The sequence below is a fragment of the Chenopodium quinoa genome, unplaced genomic scaffold, assembly GCF_001683475.1.
Source record: "Chenopodium quinoa cultivar QQ74 unplaced genomic scaffold, ASM168347v1, whole genome shotgun sequence".
Classification (NCBI taxonomy): Eukaryota; Viridiplantae; Streptophyta; class Magnoliopsida; order Caryophyllales; family Amaranthaceae; genus Chenopodium; species Chenopodium quinoa.
The window spans coordinates 3,301,026-3,321,759 of NW_018742733.1; the positions used below are offsets into that span (position 1 = coordinate 3,301,026).

The 20,734-nt window shown below is 34.4% G+C and overlaps 2 protein-coding genes across 2 annotated transcripts; both read right to left on the bottom strand.

Annotated features, from left to right (window-relative positions):
- Nucleotides 1–52: 52 nt before the first annotated feature.
- On the bottom strand, nt 53–11,240 carry LOC110723883 (CCR4-NOT transcription complex subunit 9-like). Its single transcript, XM_021903288.1, has 9 exons — nt 10,999–11,240; nt 10,803–10,874; nt 6,712–6,801; nt 5,049–5,091; nt 3,830–3,936; nt 3,091–3,186; nt 2,343–2,533; nt 2,179–2,248; nt 53–488 (listed from the first exon to the last, which is right to left on the bottom strand). The coding sequence occupies exons 1-9, from the start codon at nt 11,179–11,181 to the stop codon at nt 381–383; spliced, it is 960 nt and encodes a 319-aa protein (XP_021758980.1). The 5' UTR covers nt 11,182–11,240; the 3' UTR covers nt 53–380.
- A 2,988-nt stretch (nt 11,241–14,228) lies between these two features.
- LOC110723882 (zinc finger BED domain-containing protein RICESLEEPER 3-like) lies at nt 14,229–17,781 on the bottom strand. The gene is made up of 3 exons (XM_021903287.1): nt 16,108–17,781; nt 15,738–15,919; nt 14,229–14,561 (listed from the first exon to the last, which is right to left on the bottom strand). Exons 1-3 carry the CDS (start codon nt 16,803–16,805, stop codon nt 14,452–14,454), a joined length of 990 nt encoding a protein of 329 aa, XP_021758979.1. The 5' UTR covers nt 16,806–17,781; the 3' UTR covers nt 14,229–14,451.
- Between the last annotated feature and the right edge of the window lie 2,953 nt (nt 17,782–20,734).

Sequence of the window (20,734 nt, forward strand, 5' to 3'; positions counted from 1 at the left end):
GAAATAACGAACATAACACCTTAGTATCTGAACGTTATCAGACACACCTCTATTAACATTCCAAAATCACGGATCAAAACAGCAATTAACTGAAAACTCGAAAGCAATTTCCTTTATGTACAGAAAGATGATAGTTAACAGTACTAAATAAAGAAATAAATATGATGAAGGAAACCCTAATCATAATGTCTACGCTAATTATGTTTGACATTCAGCTAATAAAGAAATTCTATTCGGCTTTTTTTACCGTTTTTTCCTTTTCTGTCTACAGGCATACGGCGCAAAGCTTCTAATGATATGTTTAAATTGAATTGGCAATACATCGGAGGTCGGAAGCAATCACTTGGTATACAGGACAGGAAGCTTGTAATATGTATAACTTAGTTCACCATCATATGTTCAAATCCAGTTCCAGGTTGAAATGCAACTCGAGGTCCTCCAACATTGAGAAGCAGCTGTTGAAGCCACTTTCTTGTAGTTGGATCTTCCTGAAATTGAAACCATGAAATGTATGTGAAAATTTTGAAGATTAATGAGTTTTATAAGAAAAATGAGCCCTCAAATCATGGCTATAAGACTAAGCTTTCAAACAATAAATGAGTTAATGAGGGAATCCACAGCGCACAAAATGCGCCCCGTTCAGCAGCAACAAAAAAATCAATAATATGGTCCAACCATAGATCATGTTTGAAAGACAAATCTAGCAGAGTCCCACAGGCTATAATAGTAAATACAGCAGATATTCCAAGTGCCAGATGTTTTCCTGTCGGACCACTAACCACCCAAAACTTGAACCCAGGCTATTGACTTTTTGAGTACTCCCTCTGTTCCATGAAGTTCTTCCCATTTACTATAGATAAACGTACTAAGGAAAATAAATGATGTAAGTTTGTACATGTAGGAGAGAGTGTAATAGGAAAAATGGTCCCAAAAAGTGGGTCAATTTAGGATAAAATTATAGTATTTCATTGACAAAAAAGTAAAAGTTGGAATAACTTTAAGAAACAGCCCTAATTAGAAACTGGGAAGAACTTCATGTAACAAGGGGAGTGATGAGATTTGAACCAATAACATAATTAGATCCATAAATAAAGAAAATGCATCCTGCATCTTGCCAGCGATCAGTGTGTGCATCTTCTAGAAACTCCCCAAGACCAAATGACTCAAGAGATTTCTATTTTTCATCAGCATAAGGAAGACACACGGCAGTATCTAACATTTTCATTAAGGTATGTAGACTCAAAAAGAGGCTGAGAAAATTTGGCACCTAAAAGCTCATATTATGAGAAATGCCACCGGGTTTAGTTGAAAAAGTTTCATTCTGTAAATAAAATATAAAGATGGATGTGGTTTAAGTGTTTAACCAACATTATACCCACTTACACAGTGAGAACATGATGCTATATTGTATTTTCTCAGATCCATGATGCAACTGTAGTCTGTAGCAGATACAGTTATTCATGTTCCTTGAATTGGTCAAAAAATGTGCTGAAAGCCTATTATTTCTTGTCAATATCAGATCAGGTCAATTTTTGCAAGTTCAAGCACCATACATGACACTTAAAAAAACCCCTCAGAAGGTCAAAGCAGCAATGTAGCATTTTACCAGATAATCCCAAAATTATCAAGGACTAATCCAAAATTCCGAACTACAAAAATCACTAATGAAAGTTTAAGGGAAAAAGGTAAAGCCTCGTTAGCCTCGAAAAGATAGCTGACTCTTACTAAATTGTTTTCCATAAAAACATTTTACATCAAACCAAAAGGGGCCTAAATGCATGATGGAATGGAACCATGAATCACAAACACAAAAACACAATCAAAGCCCATGCTATAACCTTCACAGATTTCTCATACCACAACATCAAGGACCACATCAGATACTTGCATTTATTTAAAATAAAAATATAAAGAAAATTAACCCCAAAAGAGAAGAGATACACTATATATATATATATATATATATATATATATATATATATATATATATATATATATATATGTGTGTGTGTGTGTGTGTGTGTGTGCGTGTGTGTGTATATGTATATATATGTATATATATGTATATGTATATGTATATGTATATGTATATGTATATGTATATGTATATGTATATGTATATGTATATGTATATGTATATATGGCACAATATGACACACAAAAACAGAGGAAACTTACACGAAGGCAACTAGCAAAGGTGGCATCCCTCAACATATCTGGCAGACAGCTTCGCAAAGCATCACATGCTCTGCAGAACAAACAGAAGGCAACGCAAATAACTAAGCATAAATAAGAAGACCAAAGCTGAAAATAATAACCATAGATCCAATCACTTTGCCAACCTTGGATTATCTGAAAGTCTAAGGTAACATCTGATAATATGTTTCAGAAGCCGTGAAGAAGGCTGCTCAGCCAATGCAGCAACCATGTTGGCTAGAACTCTTCCAACTGCAAAGAAGCGCTCCGCTGTTGTACATATGTAATCCAAGCCTACATCATCCAGAAGAATCTTTTGGACTATAAATGTAGCAACCTGTCAACAACCAAACAGCATGCTGAACTTTACATAACATACAAAGAACAGGCTTTGACATCCCACAAAGAAGCTTTTTCCTTCCCTCTGTGCTTTAAGCCTTTAACTAATTATCATATTTCCTCCGTTCTTTTTTTTTGTTGACAAATGTTGACTTTTGACACTAATCACAAAATCTACTCTGACTAGCTTTTGTGATTTATAGTTACGATATATCATAATTATGTGGGGTCATTCTAAAATCGTTTCAATGCATGCATTCATATATCAACTTGTTATAATTTTTACATATGTACAATAAGAGATATTAATCGCTGAACTTGTGCATTGACATATGTGATAAGAGAAACATAACTGAAAAAGAACATAGAGCCCTTACAGTAGATAACAGTATATACCATACAATAGGACCCAGAAATCAGTCACATAAAGAAGCAAACATCATATACATTAGGGCCACTTAGCTACAATAAACAAAAAGCAATTTGAGGGGGTTGGGGGGGGGGAAGAGGGAGGAACTTGACGGAAAGCGTCTATCAAGGATACAAGAAACTTACTGTTTTTGACAATTCACTACCCATTTCCATGGTACGAAGACACAATGGAATTATTTCTGTTGAAAGAAGGAAACTAATGACTTCTGTGTCATCAACCTGAAAATGAAATTCCCGAATTACAGAAATATATGCAACATCAGTGATCAGTCTAATGAATATCATTTTATTTTTAAAGTCATAAAGAATAGGATCCACAAAGTATACTATATACTTTCCATGACTGAACTGTTTCAACTAACAATACAATCTTTAAATTTTCATGTGTCCTTTTACTCAAAAAGTTAACCTAAGATTAGTATACTATTGTTTATACGTAAATAGGAGAATAATGAGATGTATTTTAGCTTGAAAATTGAAGAATCTTAAATCACATCAAGAATGTCAGGAACAGCTAAAAGTGCTCCATGACTTTACTTCTTTCGTTTCTTTTTAGTTGCATCACTTTCCTAAACCGAAAGTTTTATATTAGTTGCATCACTTTCCTTTTTAGTTAATAATTTCTCTCTCTTTCTCTCCTATCACATGGGTCCATTTTTTTTTATTTCTCTCATCTCCCAAAATTGCCAAGGAGTCCGCAATTTACAAAGTGATGCAACTAAAAAAACGGAGGAAGTGATCCAACTGCAATCTTCTTCCTAGTTAAGCCTCCCAACTCCCAAGAGACTAATTCGGGATTATTGGTAAAAAGCAATACAAGTAATTTAAGACAAAATATGAAAGAATCCAGAAATATTAATACCTTAACCAGAGCACCAATGACACCCAAGCTAGTTAGCCGCAAGTACTCAAAAGGCCTGGATTTGCTTGTTGTGTTGAGGAATGGATATAGATATAACGGGATATGTGCTGAAAAAATAAATATATAAAAATGGTTCTAGACATAAAGTGTCAGCAAATTTAAACATTACAGCATGTTTTAACATGTAATTCTTCAAGTTAATAAGAATTTTTGTCAAGCTTGAAAATCTGACTTAATATTGTGTGCCAAAAAAACCTAAAAGGACAAACATTTCTAGATAGATGGAGCTACACAATTGATCACATGGTTCTTGTCATGGAACCCATTTATTCCAACCTAAGTCTAGTCAAGAGGATAGCAAAGTTATAATTGCTAAGAAAACATCTTATTGTATGTTACTAATGCACATAATGCCTGCCACACCTCGACATGCACAATTCTAAACATGATAATAATAAGAATCACTATGAACACAGCTTGAATGTACTTCCATGGAAGCATTTAACATGGTATAGCTATATACTTGGTGATAACTGGTCAAAAAAGAGAGAATCAGACCTATAGTATTATAACTGATAAAATAGATAATCACAAATTCTTATATGTGGCTGGCCACACGGTGTGGCTATCCATTATGAAGATTACTTGGTTAGTGTTATAGGGTTACTCGTTTAGTTTTACAAAGGTTATTTTGTCAGTATAATAGGGGTTACTTGGTCAGTATTACATGGGGTTACTAGGTCAGTGTTACAAGAGTTACTTTGTTTTCTAATAAGTGGCCACATGGTGTGGCCAGCCACACACAAGACGCACTGATAATTCAACAGATAATGTAAATGATCTCAGATCATTACAACATGCAGCTTACTTGAACATATATGCAGCTGTGGTCATGGTAGAGTTAACACAAAAGATAAGTCATGCAAGCAACATAGAGTAAAAACTATTTACAAATTACAATATAGGTACAAATTCTCTATACATAAAAATAAATGGGAACAAAAAACCATATACAAATGCAAGAAGCTGACTGATGGACATGAATCAATAATACATCCTCCAAAATTATGTTTCTGGCAACAGAAAATGTGGGACATGTAGTAATCCCAAGAAAAAAAATGGTTCTCTCATATACTTATTAGAATGCACATGGTAATAGCAATAACTACGTATAAGAAATTAACTATGCCCTTACAATGCAATTTGTCAGGGAACTCACCATTTAAAAATAGCATCCGAGTATCAGGGTGAGATGCTACACACTGCAGGAAAACAGAAAGATTACTGTCACCAGACTACGACAATAAAATATTATATAGTCCAAGTACAGCCACATAACTCATTTACTAAACAACAAGAGCGGCAAAAGAACTGGACAACCAATGAGGGCTAGGGGTGAACACGGTCTGGTTTGGTGTGGTTTGAGTCTAAACCAAACCAAACCAAACCGTAAAATACGGTTTGGTCAATTTTCCAAACCAAACCAAACCATATTAGTATTGAAACCAAATCGTAATAATGCGGTTTGGTGCGGTTTGGTTTGCGGTTTATGATGAGATGACATTTTTTCCTAAAAATTGTCAAATATCAATAAATTTATAATAAAGTTCAAATAATTAGCCAAAGGGATTAAATTCTACTACAAATTTTTAATAAAAATAACAACCAACTAATCAATTGCTAAGTGCTAACACAATAACACATAATAAAAATAATACATAAGAAATTAACAGTGGAAAAAAAAACATAATACATTTGTCCAAAAAAATAATTCATACTACATTATAGTTATATGACCTATTGAATTTTAAGTATTGATATTTGAGATTGAGTATAGAGTATAGTAGTATACTGACCATATAGTCTTTTAATGATTTTTCATTTTTTTTTATTGTTTTATAATATATAATAACTATTTTAATTTATTTAAAAATTATTTAAATATTAAAATACGGTCTACTGGTTTACGGTTTGATTTGGTTTATAATTTTTAAAAAACAAACCAAACCGCAAACCGTATTTCCCAAAAAATCGAAACCAAACCGTATTTTTTCAAACCGCAAACCAAACCAAACCGCTAAAATGCGGTTTGGTATGATTTGGTTACGGTCTAGACCAAACTGTGTACAGCCCTAATGAGGGCATATGAGCAGGATTATACAACTAAATTATCTTCATAAGTTCAGTTCTATATATAGCCACATGACCTAAGCAGCATTTATATTTCAAATTTAATTTAGTGAACTATCCCCTTCAAAGATTTACAAAATTATGTGAAATGAAGCAAACCATTGAAACTCTGTAGAAATTTTCCCAACCAATAAATCCCCAAAGTTGAAGCAATGCTTACAAAAGTATACATCAATCAAAAATAGCAAATTGAGAAAGCAAGGGCTAGGCATTATAGAGGCTCAAATATGCCGTGGCCCCTCCCAAAGGCCCAAGTACCCTAGTAAAAGGCTGACAAGTCAAAAGTTTTTAGCTTTCTATTTGTCCGCCCCCCTCAACCATTGAATCTGGCTATCCCCTGGATTAATATCAGGAGACGATACTTGGAACTTTAAAAAATTTGTAAAATAAGAAAGGCCAAATCAAATGTATATTCATCAACTTTGGACTTAACAGAAATCAAAAAATATTTATCCTTTTTGTTTCTATTTTCATAATTCTCTTCATAAATCGGTGTTGGCAACAACAGAGACGAATAATCAAGGAGGAAGAAAAGAAAATACACAGGAAGAAAAATAAAAACAGATTACTTCAATATTACATACTAACTAAAATTCAAAAATAAGCAAAAAAAAACCAGTAACCCCAATTAGCCACACTTTTAAAGATTGTAAACAAGCTACATACAACAAAGGAAACACAATAGATCAAACCTGCAATAGAGCAAGAGCATTGCAGACACGGTTTGATTGTCCTGGATTTAGGGTAGGTGGTGACAGCACCTGGTATATTGACACGATCTCCTACAGCCAAATAATTACTCATCAATGACAGCAAAACTTAAATCTTATTACAAACAACTGATCAGTAATACTCAAAACTCTAAATATTGCAGTACAATATCCTATTTTGTAACAGCTAAACAGGTATCATAGATTTCAAAATTATAAAAGGGACATGTACTGAATATTGAATACTGTTTGAAGTTATAAAAGTAGAAAAATGAACAAAGCAAGTAAGGCATTTATTCTGTATTAGAACTTGAGAATCATACTGGTAGTTCTGTAATTTATGTTACCATTGTACTACATATATGTTCTTGAAATTTTAGATGATTTGACCCATGTTGCATTGTTGCCTTGCACTTGCGCTGGGCTAGACTCGAGCCCCAAGAAGGGTCATGGGTAGGTCAAGTTTGGTTATCCTTCTTGCCTAAACCACGTCCTCCAAATAAATAATAGTTCAATCAATCAAAGCCTTAGTCCCAGAAGTGGGGTAGCCTAGCCTTAATCCCATAAGTGGAGTCGGCTAAAAGTGATTATTCCGTATAGTTATCCACAAAAATCTTCGCCCTCCATCCCTTACGATCAAATACCTAATTCTCATGCAAATTCACATGTTTCATATCCTCCCTAACTCCTTTCAACCAAGTTATTTTCGATTTCCTCTACCTCGCCTAATTTCTCCATGATCCCACTATTACAGTCTTTGTACCAGTGCACCTTGGGTCTCCGTCAACGCAGCCAATTTTCACTTAGTTTGTCCGCAATTCCTGCAACACCCACTTTCTTGCGAATAACTTTATTTTTTTACTTTCTTAACGTGTTCCCGCACATTCATCATTCATCTTAACATGTGCATTTCCGTAACCTCTATCTTGTTAATGTGCTCCTTTAGAAGCCCAACATTATGTACCATAAAGCAACACTGGTCTTATGGCATACCTATAGAACTTCCCCTTTAACTATAAAATAATGCTTTGATCACATAATACTCCCGTGATCGCTCTCCTTTTAAGCAACCATGGGGGCCACGTCTTGAATGTCACAATTTCTCTAGATGATCGACCCAAAATCCTCTCACAAGCGGCATACCAAATATACGGTCTTACTCCGACTTAGCTTAAACCCTCTTGATTCCAACCTTTGCCTCCATTACTCCAATTTGGCATTAACCTCATCTTTAAATTCATCCACCAAAACGATATCATCCGCAAACAACATACACCATAGAACCTCATCTTGAATTGGAAAGGTTACTTCATCTAGAATCTTTGCTAAAAAAAAGGGCTTAATGCATGCAATCCAATTATAACAGGAAAATCTATTGTCAACCCACCATGAGGACCAACTGCTTTCTTAGGCTTCATCTTCTTTAGTGTAGTCTTAATCTCTACTCTTCGAATCCTTTGCACATACTCCACGTTGATTTCTTCATCACTCACAAAAGTATCTCTTGCGACAACTCCTTGACTTCTATTAAATAGTTTATCGAAGTATCCGTTATCCTGTCTTTATCTTAACTTTCATACACCTTACCATGCCAATATCCTTCCTCGACTCTTATCTTCTTTTTGCCATCTTATAAATGACATTTTATCCCTTCAAAAATTCAAACTTTTCGTAACATCTTGAAAAAACCTTTGCTTTTGCTTGGCGAACAGCTACCTTTGCCTTAATGTTAGCCTCTTAATACGCTGCAAATGTTTCGTCACTCCTACACTTTCCAAATGCTTGATAGCATTCTCTTTACCATGTCAATAGTAGTTAAATGTCCAAATTAAGAGTCAAAACCAACCGTACATCATAATTGGAATATTACAACTTAAACCAACTCCCCCCCCCCCTCCTCACTACCCCGACAACATATTTCCCCACTTTGTTGTACTATGTGTTCTCATCTCTAACATATTCGAATTCAACCTTTGGACTAAAAACTTGACTTGAATTTTATCAAAAAAGAGGAATGGGATAAATGGTAAGATAATGTCTATGATATATAGTTTGGTTTACGCTACCACAGTTGTTTAAATGAAATCTCTTACCTAAATCATAATTTCTTTTAGTTATTTTCATTGATCTTGTATTCCTTTTAACTTTAAATTAGTGGGGTTGTAAAAGTTTAGCAAGAGAATATCTTAATTTTATTTCGGCTGCCAAGAGACAAGGTGGACAAAAGAAGAAGCTTAAGGCTTGGTTTTGGGGTCCACGGTGTGTAAGGATGGCAATAGGTCGGACTGAATTATGCTAACTTCGAATTAGACCCTATAAGAAGTAGCTACATCTGACTCCGACATCCGAGACTCCAACTCCGACTTTGATCCGACTTGAATATTCGGCCTTTGACTCTGATTCTGTCCATCTAGAGGATTTAAGCTATGTCGGAGTATGCCGCTTTGATACACAAAGGGGGACAAGCGATAATGTAGTGAGTTTGGACAAAAAAAAAATTGACCATGATGAGTGTTTTAAATATCTTGGGTCAATCATCTAGAAGAATGGTGACATTGATCAAGACGTGACCCACAAGATTAAATCTGGGTAGTTTAAATGGTACAAAATGTAGGGTTTCTAAGAAGGAGCACATTAAAAAGATAGAGGTTACATAAATGTGCATGTTAAGATGGATGTGTGGAAACGCTCTACCAAATAGAATCAAAAATTAAATTATTCGTAAGAAAGTGGGTGTTCCAGGCATTGAAAACTAAGGAAAAATCGTTTGCATTGGTTTGGGCATGACGGAGACCCTAAGGTGCATCGTATGAAGAGTGGAAGATTGAGATCATGAAGAGGATATGTTTGCATGAGAATGAGGTATTTGACCTAAGATATTGAAGAGTAAGATTTTTGTGAATGACTATACGGAAGAATCATTTTTTGTTCAAGTAACCAACCCCACTTATGGGATTAAGGATTTAATTGATTGATTACCAAATTTGCTAACCCAAGCAACAATATAGACTGGTTTCAAAGGACTTGAGCTTAAGAGTATGAAACGCATTACCCGAAAAGAGGAGAGTTATAGTGGAGTTATGAGTAGTATTTTTGCATATAATGGTTACAAAGACTTCATAGTGGGAATATAACACGAATTCTCCGAAAAGTGGAGACTTGTAGAGTTGTTGGAAGTATTAGGTATTAAATGAGAAGCTTAATTGATTCCTCAGCCTCTAAAATGACGGTAACTTTAACTCTGCTAGTGTCTAAACTATTAACGTAATTATCTTCCATAGTTTGAACTTTGAATTTTAGGTATAATTATGGATATTCATGAATACCGAGTTTGGATCTTTCCTTTGTAGCATTGATATTCCAACGCAATCCTATGCTTGAATTGAAGTTCTAAAATCTCCAAAACAGATCTCCTGAATCTAAAAGTTTGGAACTTGAATTGCCAATATTTTCGACCAAACAAATTGGAATAAAATCATAGAATTTAATTTCTAGAATTTAATTCCCTATATTCAAATGAAATTTGACCTATCAACGACTCCAAATGCAACCTCATTTCTAGAAAAACTTTATTTTGCAAAATGCTATGCAATTAAGATTCTTCACTCACCAAACAAACAGAATTTTGCAAAAAATAAAAATAAAAATAGGGTGTCGTTTGGTTTGAACTTATGGAACGGAATTAAAATCCATTCCATCCGTTTTATTGTTTGGTTAGACATTTTAGGTATGAAATCTTATATAGGGTTCTAATTCCACCCCATTTCCCTAATATCCCATACCCGCCCCCTAAGATTCACAATCCATTCTTTTAATGAACGATAGAATCCATTCCAACTATAAAACCAAACAAATTAGGGCTAGTATGGGTTTTAGAACCCATACCTATCTCGTATGAGATTTCATACCAATCCATTCCAACTTGATGAACCAAACACCCTCTAAATTGACTCCTTAAACAGTCACACATGCAAAACCTTCTAGGCATGCCACCAATCTTCATAACAATGAGAATTAAAAAAATATATTTAAAAAAAATAAAATAATAAGCCCCAGTAAGTTGATGAATTCACCTGTAAAAGAGCAGCAATAGTTCCAAAAGAATTCCACAGCAAAGGAGCCAAATCCTGAAACAATTCTCTTTTCTAATACACAAAACAGCAATCATCAACAACAAATTCAATCGAAATTCACAACAATAATCAATTCAAAACCCTAAATCAAAAATCAAATTTAAAAATCAAAACTTGCGAGGGAAAGGACAAATACCTTGGAAAGTTCGAGAAGCGCGTTTTCACGGCGGTCGGGATTGCTAAGGTCGAGGACGAGAAGTTCCGCCGATTGCATTTTACGGTCGTTAGGGTTGGATTGTGAATTCGCCGGCGAAGTAGCACCGATGGTTGGGCCGTAAGCTGCTGCGTTCAAGGAGAGAGATTGCGGCAGATTTGCCATTTTTCGGTTGATTTTCTTACTCTTTGTAACAAAAAACAAAAATTATTAAAATATAATTCTTCTGTGTAATAAAATTATGAATATTTTGTTTTTATATTGTGCAGTAGTAACTCCTACTTTGACTATGGTAAAAGAAATTACTTCGTACAACTTGTTTTAGATATTTGTTACTTATTTCACAATAAATTTAAAGCGGATCAGATTAGAAATATTCATATTAGATCAAATCAAAACTTTTAATTATCATTTACTTATTGTTAAATATCGTTAATTGCGTATTTAAAAAATTATGAAAATATTATTTTTGAATAGTTCAGATGAATCTAACAAGATCTATTTTAATAATGTTTTCTTTATATATAGGATAATCTAATATATAAAAATAAAGTAGGCATTTTTCGGGATCTAATCTAATATATATATATATAAAGATAAAGTAGGCATTTTTCGGAGCATTCGACGCGCCATATAAGAAAAGGTATTATTTTGTCCAATGAAAAATTAGATTAATAATTAATTTTAGAATTAAAAAATTTACTCGTCATCTAAGCAAAAGTGACGAATAAGATTTAAGAATTTTGACACATAGGTAAAAAAAAACAAATAGAGAATAATTAAAATTTAAATTACTTTTAAAAACTAATAATTATCTTCTCTAAAAATAATAAAAAAAAAATAAAAAAAAACTAAGCTATATATATATGGTAGTTTGAAAAGTTATATATGTGCCAACTTTTTTATATATATTATCAAGATATGTTGCACGTTTATGATTTGATTTGTATTCAGTTATGACTCATGTTGCATAGCGTTGAAGATACATTTTGGTCATATTAATTATGTGTATACATTGAGATAAAATATTGTCAATTGTACTTGAATCACTACACCTGAAGTGTAGGTTGTATATGATCGGTTCCAAAATAAAGATATGTTTAATAGATATGATATTTGGCAAGATAGTGCAGTTGACACTAATAGTGTAATTGTATATAAATACCATAGTCTATGAAATACCCTAAAAGTGGTATAGATATCTGAATTATTATAATAGATGGCCTATGATGTAAGAAAAGTTATGATGGTACCAATGAGAAATGTATTCAGATATCATAGTAAAATAGCATGCGGAATGTAAGTTAAAGGAATTTTATGATACCGGTACATAATGGAACCGATGAATAATATGCATATGCATATGCATAATGGAATGGACTAATAAATAAGGGATCTGAAATATATGTACATTTTGATGTCGACATAATGATAATAATCATAAGTTTATTATGGACTCGAAGTCCAATGAAATATGGAATTTTAAATCCACATTGTACAGTGTCTTGCATCATTTTGAGTCTTATATTCATGTATATGTGAGTCATAGGTTAATGGTTTATTGCATATGTAGGAAGTTAGATGCATTACTCATTGTATAATTTGTTTATATGTTATCATGTTTTATGCATCTCATATTGCATGGATTAATTTCTTACAATGGATGTGGTGTATGTGAATGTTCATTCAAAGTATAGTAAGACATATTTACAGCTTTGATGAAAAATTAGAAAGAGATATTTATATTTCAATGAGCTTATAATTGTAATGAAATTATTGATGACACTTATTTAATAACATGTTATGAATCATGTAAAAGGAGTTCCTGAAGAACTTATATACGACGTATTAAATGCCCAACCCACTAGTAGAAAATATGTAATGACAAGCGGTTCAAACCCCCTAATGGAAAGCGGTTCTGAACCGCATGTTTTTAGGGGGCTTGCCATTAGCCTTTTACATGGCAAGCGGTTCAAAACCGCTTGCCATTTGTAGTGAATGGGCAGCGGTTTAGGCGCCAAACCGCTGCCTATTTTGGCTATAAAAAATAATTTTTTTTTTTTTTTTTTTGGTGTTTTTCACTAAAATTGATACACGAACAAACTATATGTAAAACCAATAATATTGAGATAAATTAATTGATTGTTGTAACTTATAAGTATTACATTTCATAAAAAAAAAAAAATTAACAAGTAATAAAAATAATAAACAGCTTGATTAAAAAAAAAAAAACAACAACAACAACAACTCTTGTTCACTTGCTCCACCACCACCACCGTCCACATGCACCACCCCCGTCCACGCACGCGCACCACCACCATCCACCAAATCCCAGCCATTTTCGCGTAAAACGACCCCCACCATCCATCAGATCCCAGCCCATTCGCCCACCAAGACCCCCACCAAAACCCCCACCAACACCAGATCCCAACCTACTTCGCCCACCATGACCCCCACCAACACCAGATCGGCCTGAAACAAATCAATTCAACCACACATCATCATAAAATTAAAAAAAAAAACTTAAAAAAATAAAAAATTACCATGAATTCCATCATAACCTCGAAATTGGCTTGAAATTTGGGTTTTAAGGGTCAAATTCGACCAAGAAAACTCTAGATCTAGAGTTTTATGGTCGAATTTGACCTAAAAAACTCAAAAATTATGGTCTAAACTCGAATTTGCTCGAAAAGGATGGTCTATGCTCGAATTTGCTCGAAAATACGGTCAAAAATTTGCTCGAATTTGCTCGAAAATATGGTCTAACTCATGGAGATGGAGAACGGAGATGAGAGAAGAAAGAGAAGGAGATGGAGGAGAGCTGGAGAGAGTGAGGGCGTGAAAATGGAAGGGTGGAGGTAGGGGTGTCAACGGGGCGGGGCGGGGCGGATTTTGGCATTCCCATCCCCATCCCCGCCTCACATTTTCATCCCCATCCCCATCCCCATGTCGGGTCTGAAAATAATCCCCGTCCCCGCCCCGGCGAGTCCAACTCTAAAACCACCCCCGCCCCATCCCCGTCCCCGCCCCATACCCGCCAAACCCCCACCCCATACCTGCCAAACCCCCGCCCCATCCCCGCCAATTCCCCGCCCCATACCCGCCAACTTAGTATTGAGAAAAGCAATTGTCTTTCAAGTTTCAAGTGTCAACTGAAACCCTGCAGACTTCATAGTAGACTAATGAAAAAGTAGCAGTGCATACAAATCCCATTAACTCAAATCCAACAAAAACCACTGCAAGATCAACCATTTTCATAAAGTGCAACACCTTAGGCATACATACTACATTACTACATATTAAAAAACTTAAAATTAGTAGTACATAAGAGAAAAAAAAAACACTAACTCCAAATTGTCCAAAGTCCAAATATTAAAAATAACTACAAGTCTACAAATATTCAAATACATAACAAGAAATTCATTAGGCCTTGAATTATTCGGTGCAAAGTCCACTTGTTCCAGAATCGATATCACATGTTTCAAATCCTTCCTCTAATTCTCCCACTAATTTAGCATATTCATCATCCTTAAATTCTCCACAATCTGCAAATACAATGTGAATTAATTAAAATAAATAAATAAATAATATTATTAATTAAATAAAATTTTATTTTAGCTATTTACTTTTAGAAGCAGCCCATATCCAATTTTGAGTACACATCAAAGCTTCTACAGCTTCCGGTAAAAGCCGACTACGATAAGGATTAAGAACCCGACCACTTGTGCTAAATGCGGACTCTGATGCAACAGTAGAAACAGGAATGCTCAATATATCTCGTGCTATTTGCTGAAGAATGGGATATGTGCCTCCATTTGTCTTCCACCAGTTAAGAATATCAAAATCTTGGACTAGAGGCACATTAGCAGCATCTAAATACTTATCCAAATCTGATATATCATGACTTGAGTCCTTATCTTGTTGTAAAAATTCAGCAAATTCTTGCATAAAGGTCTCTTCATTGGATTTGCTACTACTACCCAAATCAAAAGCTTGTTGGTTGCTACTACCTTGAGTTTTACCCATCTTAGACCCATATTCATCAACCAATCTTCGTAGAAGATCACTAATTCTACTAACCTCAATTTCAAAGTCATGCTCATCAAAAATTTTTGCAAAATAAAAGCGAATAAGAGCCATTTTGTATCTAGGATCTAGTATTGTTGCCACTCCCATTAAGCCATTCACACTAGCCCAATACTTGTTATATTTTTGTAACATAATGTCGGCCATTTTCCTTACATAATCATGAGGAGATAAAAGCCAACCAGAAATAACAATTCTCAAAGCACAAATTTTAGGAAAATAAAGATTGGCCGTAGGGTAATTTGTTCCTGAAAAATTAAGGGTAGTTTTACTAAACACTTCCAAATGTTCACATATTTTCTCAACTTTTTCCCAATCTTCAGGGGTCGGTGGATTCTTATATAAATTATTACGAGCACTTAAAACAACAAACACTTCTTTATAACTAGTAGCAATAGAAAGCATTTCATAAGTAGAATTCCACCGGGTTTTGCAATCAAGTGCTAACTTTCTACTACACTCAGGAGTTATTTGCTTAGCCACTTGTTCAAACCTTTGTACTCTCTTATCAGAAGCAGTCCAAAACACAACACTATCCCTAATTCTTTGAACACCATTTGATACCACAGCACTTAAACCATCTTGAACAATCAAATTTAATATGTGAGCACAACAACGCATATGAAAAAAATCACCTCGCAATAAAAGTGAGCCATATGGAAACACTCCTTTCAAAATTTCCATCATTGCATCATTAGTTGAACAATTATCCACGGTTATAGAAGACAACCTAAGATCAAGATTCCATGATTGAATGCTTTCTTTCAAAGCATCAGCAAGAACCTCAGCAGTATGAGGGGCGGGGACATATAAAAACCTACCAAAACCAATGAAAATAACATATATTATTTGTCTATTCAATACTATTGTGGATATAGGGCTCATTATTATCATCCATCATCACAACTTATAATTCTTATGATTTTAAAATTCACACAAAAAACTATAGCAATACAAAGACAACCAAAAAAAATAAACAAGTTATAAGTAACCAGAAAACAATACCTTATGATCCGACTTTGCAACTTCCATGTATTATCAATAAAATGTGAGGTGACCGCCATATAACCTTTTCTCTGGTTGTCAGCTGTCCACATGTCAGTAGTTAAGGCAATCTTACCCTTTGCTTTCCTCAACAAGGTTGCAACATTCTCCTTCTCAAGCTCATATCTTTTCATAATATCTTTTCTAGTTGTGTTGCGAGACGGCACTTTAAATCCAGGTTGGAGTGTCTTGCTATATTTTCTAAAACCAATATGCTCAACCATGCTAATTGGATACTCATGCAAAATAATCATCTCTGCCAAGTCTCTTCTTCCATCTTCTTGGTGGAATTCGTAAGGAGCCAATGTCATCGTGTCATTCTTATCATTCAAGTTTTTTTTTGTACCAAACATTCTTGTTTGTCGAAGATCTTGACATACTCTCTTTGGACATATTTTTATATGATCTTTCAAATGAGTAGTTCCTGCTTTTGACCCACCAGCAAGTAGCTTGGAGCAATGGTTGCACTCAGTTTTTATCACATCCCCAACTCTCTTTCTCTTAAAATCAGACCACACTGCCGAAGTATGCCTACTAGTAATTGGTAGGAGAGAAGGATCGGAATTAGTCTCTAGAGGACTTTCATCATCATCTATTGCAATTGGAGTATTACTAGCGGAAGTGGGAACACTAGCGTTATTCTCATTTTTAGATGTCATTCTCCCCTGTAAAAATTAAATAAAGACAATTAATGCACTAGACATATTGACTACAGTATTGAACACATTTGACATCTCAGAAACAACAATAATAAATTAATAATAGCAAATTAGCAATGCACAGCAGCAAAGGCAGATCATGCTTCTAGCACAGCTATCGGAAGATATCATGTTGAAAGGCCTATCAATGCATAATGTCATACTGTAACTGCTATGTTAATATATTGTTGCTGCTGCATAACCAGTTAACCACCTATCACACTAAGTCACTAACCACTACATACAGGCTACAACACAAATTTATAGCCACTGAGCCACATAGATACAAACACAAACGCTCACACACACCATGCATCATTCATAGGCTAATAGCCAGTCATTTTCAATTCAAATTTAGTAAAAAATCAGTATATATATTTTGAACTACAATACAATCAAAATTCATCCCCACTTAATTATATACAAAGTGTGTTAAGTTAGTGTGTACTACAGAGATTGATCTTAGTAAATGAATTAAATAAAAAAAAAAGTAACTAAATCTATAATGATCGAATAAGTGGTCAAATGACATAATCCGAATTTAGTTATCACACATAAGCTAAAATAATAAACATAAACTTATAAGTCTGAAATTAATGAGAAAAACTAATTACAATCTATACATATTTCGACTTTATTATATCTATTTTGTGAAATTAAATATAAAAAAACAAGTAATGAAAATTCTAGATTAAAACCCTAATAAACTAAAAAATTTGGAGGTCATCATATTCATACATTATCATACAAAAAATAACAGTAATCAACTACATTGCATTAGATTGAAAGTATCATACAAATATAACACGAAACCCTAGCTCAATCAAATGAAATATTGAAAACCGCAATCGAACAAATCATAAATAAAAGACGAATCACATACTTTCAATCGAAAACCCAATTAAGAAATTCTTAATTGAACATATTGAATTAAGAAAATTCAATGATAATAATGCGAAAACGTTTACCTAAATTGAATGAGTTGCAGCCTTGCAAGATCGAGGTTGAAGAAGAAGGATCGAAGAGATTTGATTGCAGACGAGGACCACGAGGTTGAAGAAGAAGGATCGAAGAGAGGGGTTTGAGGCTTGAGGAAGAGATTCAGCGCTTGAGACAGTGAGGCAGTGAGACTGTGAGAGGAGAGAGTGAGGCAGTGAGGCTAGGGTTTTTGTTTTGAGAATGAGTGAATGACTGAATGAGGGTGGGTATTGGGTAAGTGGGTTACTGGGTTAGATTTCATTAGGTGTAGTAATTTTTTTTTTAATCGTATTATGCTATGGCTAGTCGGGTCTTATGCGGGTATGGGGTGGGTATAAAGCGGGTATGGGTCGGGTATGGAGTGGGTCAGGCGGGGCGGGGCGGGTACGGGGTGGGTCAGGCGGGGCGGGGCGGGGCGGGTATTACATAACAACCATCCCCGCCCCATCACCCATGGCGGGTATGGATTTTAGACCCATCCCCGCCCCGCGACCCGCCAAAGCTAGACCCATCCCCGCCCCATCGGGGCGGGGATGGGGCGGGTCTCCTACTAGACCCGCCCCAGTGACATCCCTAGGTGGAGGAGAGAGAGCGTGAGAAATATAGAGGAGGAGGAGAGAGAACGTGAAAACTGAGGGGAGGAGGAGAGAGAGCGTGAGAAATATAGAGGAGGAGGAGGAGAGAGAGCGTCAGAATTAGGGTTTTTTAAAGAAATGGCAAGCGGATCATGTTCCAAACCGCTTGCCATTTACAATTTGGCAAGCGGTTCACCCTAAACCGCTTGCCATTTACAACATAGCAAGCGGAATTGCAAAACCGCTTGCTATTTGGGGCTTCCCATTACATTTATTCTACTAGTGACCCTACAAATTTTTATGTCTTGAATATTGCAATTATTATCAAACTCTTAAAAGTCTGTGTGACTACATTATTGACACCTCAACATGAAGTTTGAGCATATGAGAGTTAATAAGATTTACTATTTGTAATTACAAGAGAGTTATCTTGTCAATCATGAAACATCTAAATAATATTAATGCAATACTTATGCGCGAGAATGTTTTCTCATGGTCCAGAAGAACCATGATTAGCGTACATAATTACATATGTTATATTATAATTCATATGAGATTGAAGAATGACATTAATATTATCAAGTTTTGTCATCAAATTATTATTAATGAATGTTAAATCAAATAATGATCACCAAAATTTATTATTAACAACTTCCAGAAGAAGTCATAACCGCATGAGTTTAGCCTTTTTAATCAACTATTAAATAGAGATTTGGAATGGTGATATTAGAGATAAACACATGTATGGTGAAATGAAGACACTTCACATGTTCACGTGAAGACTTGAAGAATTGAAGATGCAACTTCAGCTTAAGAGATTCGAAGATCAACGTATGATATTTTACTTACTACATATGAAAAGATATCCAAACATATTGGATTCATTGTTGCGGCACTAGAAGATCTCAAGTTATGTATTCATCAAGGGGAGAAAATACGCGCTGCACTCTTTTTCCCTTGACCATGGTTTTGTCCCACATTAGGTTTTCCTGGTAAGGTTTTTAATGAGGCAGCATCTCGAGCATATTACGAAGAACGTTGTACTCTTTTTCCTTCATTAGGTTTTTATCCCACAAAGTTTTTCTTAATAAGGTTTTAACGAGGCACAATCTTCGATAATGGACATCCAAGGGGGAGTGTTATGAAATATCGTGTGGATGACCATTATGCTCCTTATATCATTCCGGAATATTCTAGATATATGATTTATTCTTATCTAAACATATTTGTGGATGTCCATCTTGTATCACTCTAGAACTTTCTAGAGCTTAGGGTTTATTATTGTCCAAGCAAACTCTATCAATTATTGTACTATATATATATTTATTTATATATACCTCCATCATATGAAATACAAGTAGAATACACATTTCGATTCTCTCTCAATCTTTATATTTCTCCTTATTTTACAACATAAGAAAAGTTATTGAATAAGGTTTGACATTTTAAATTCAAGCGTCACATAAAATAAATAAAACAACAAAAGATAACTTTAGTGTTAAAAAAAAAAAATTATCTTATGATATTAGGAATTTTATCTATATATTTACTGAATGGTCTTCATAAATATACACAATTTTAAATTAAATAAAATGATTACTAAAATCGTGCATCGCACGGGCTTACATCTAGTACATAATATTTTAATCCTCCACATCATAAATATATTTTGTGTAATTATAACCATATAGCCAATTGGTTGTTGATGTAGAAGTGATTGAGACTACATTTGCTAGGGAGGACCCGTGTTGATTCCCGCAACAACAATTGGGAGGGATTGGAACCTAACCACTCAGAACTGATCTGTAAATTCAAATTATCCCAAAAGTAATCGGGTGGAACACCCAATAAAAATAAAAAAATATATAAAAAAAACCATATTTAAAAAAAAAAGGATAATGATAAATATTTCCCTTAGTACTATAAGAAGCTCAAAAAGGAAAGATTGAGGAAAGATTAACAATAATTGCATCGATCTGCACGTAATTTTCTCATGAATTCTCAACTTAATTCCATTTTGAGAAGTATATTTAATGCTTATACAGCTACATATATCATTACCCTTACAAAAATTAATAAATCTACTATATTAATAATCCGTATCTAAGTTTGTGGTAAATAACAGTAAATCTTGTATGTAGCATGTGGTAACATTTGTTTAAAATAATAATTACAATTCAGTATATGAGTAATCTGGACAAATGCTGGGAGGAGATGAGATTTGACACCTACTAGCCAATGAATCAACAAATAGGATTTTTAAATCGGTTTGGCTTTAAGTGTAGATTAAACATGCAATAACAATTATGCAAGATTAAGAGAGCTATTAGAAGTTCA

Excerpts from the sequence above, each read along its gene's own strand:
- LOC110723883 (XM_021903288.1), bottom strand. The coding sequence starts at position 11,181 with ATGGCAAATCTGCCGCAATCTCTCTCCTTGAACGCAGCAGCTTACGGC. Across the intron at positions 10,875-10,998 it reads CGCTTCTCGAACTTTCCAAG|AAAAGAGAATTGTTTCAGGA; the intron begins GTATTTGTCCTT and ends TTTGTGTATTAG. Across the intron at positions 2,249-2,342 it reads AGACTTTCAGATAATCCAAG|AGCATGTGATGCTTTGCGAA; the intron begins GTTGGCAAAGTG and ends TTTGTTCTGCAG.
- LOC110723882 (XM_021903287.1), bottom strand. The coding sequence starts at position 16,805 with ATGACATCTAAAAATGAGAATAACGCTAGTGTTCCCACTTCCGCTAGT. Across the intron at positions 15,920-16,107 it reads TTGCAAAGTCGGATCATAAG|GTTTTTATATGTCCCCGCCC; the intron begins GTATTGTTTTCT and ends TGGTTTTGGTAG. Across the intron at positions 14,562-15,737 it reads TGGCTCACTTTTATTGCGAG|ATTGTGGAGAATTTAAGGAT; the intron begins GTGATTTTTTTC and ends TTGTATTTGCAG.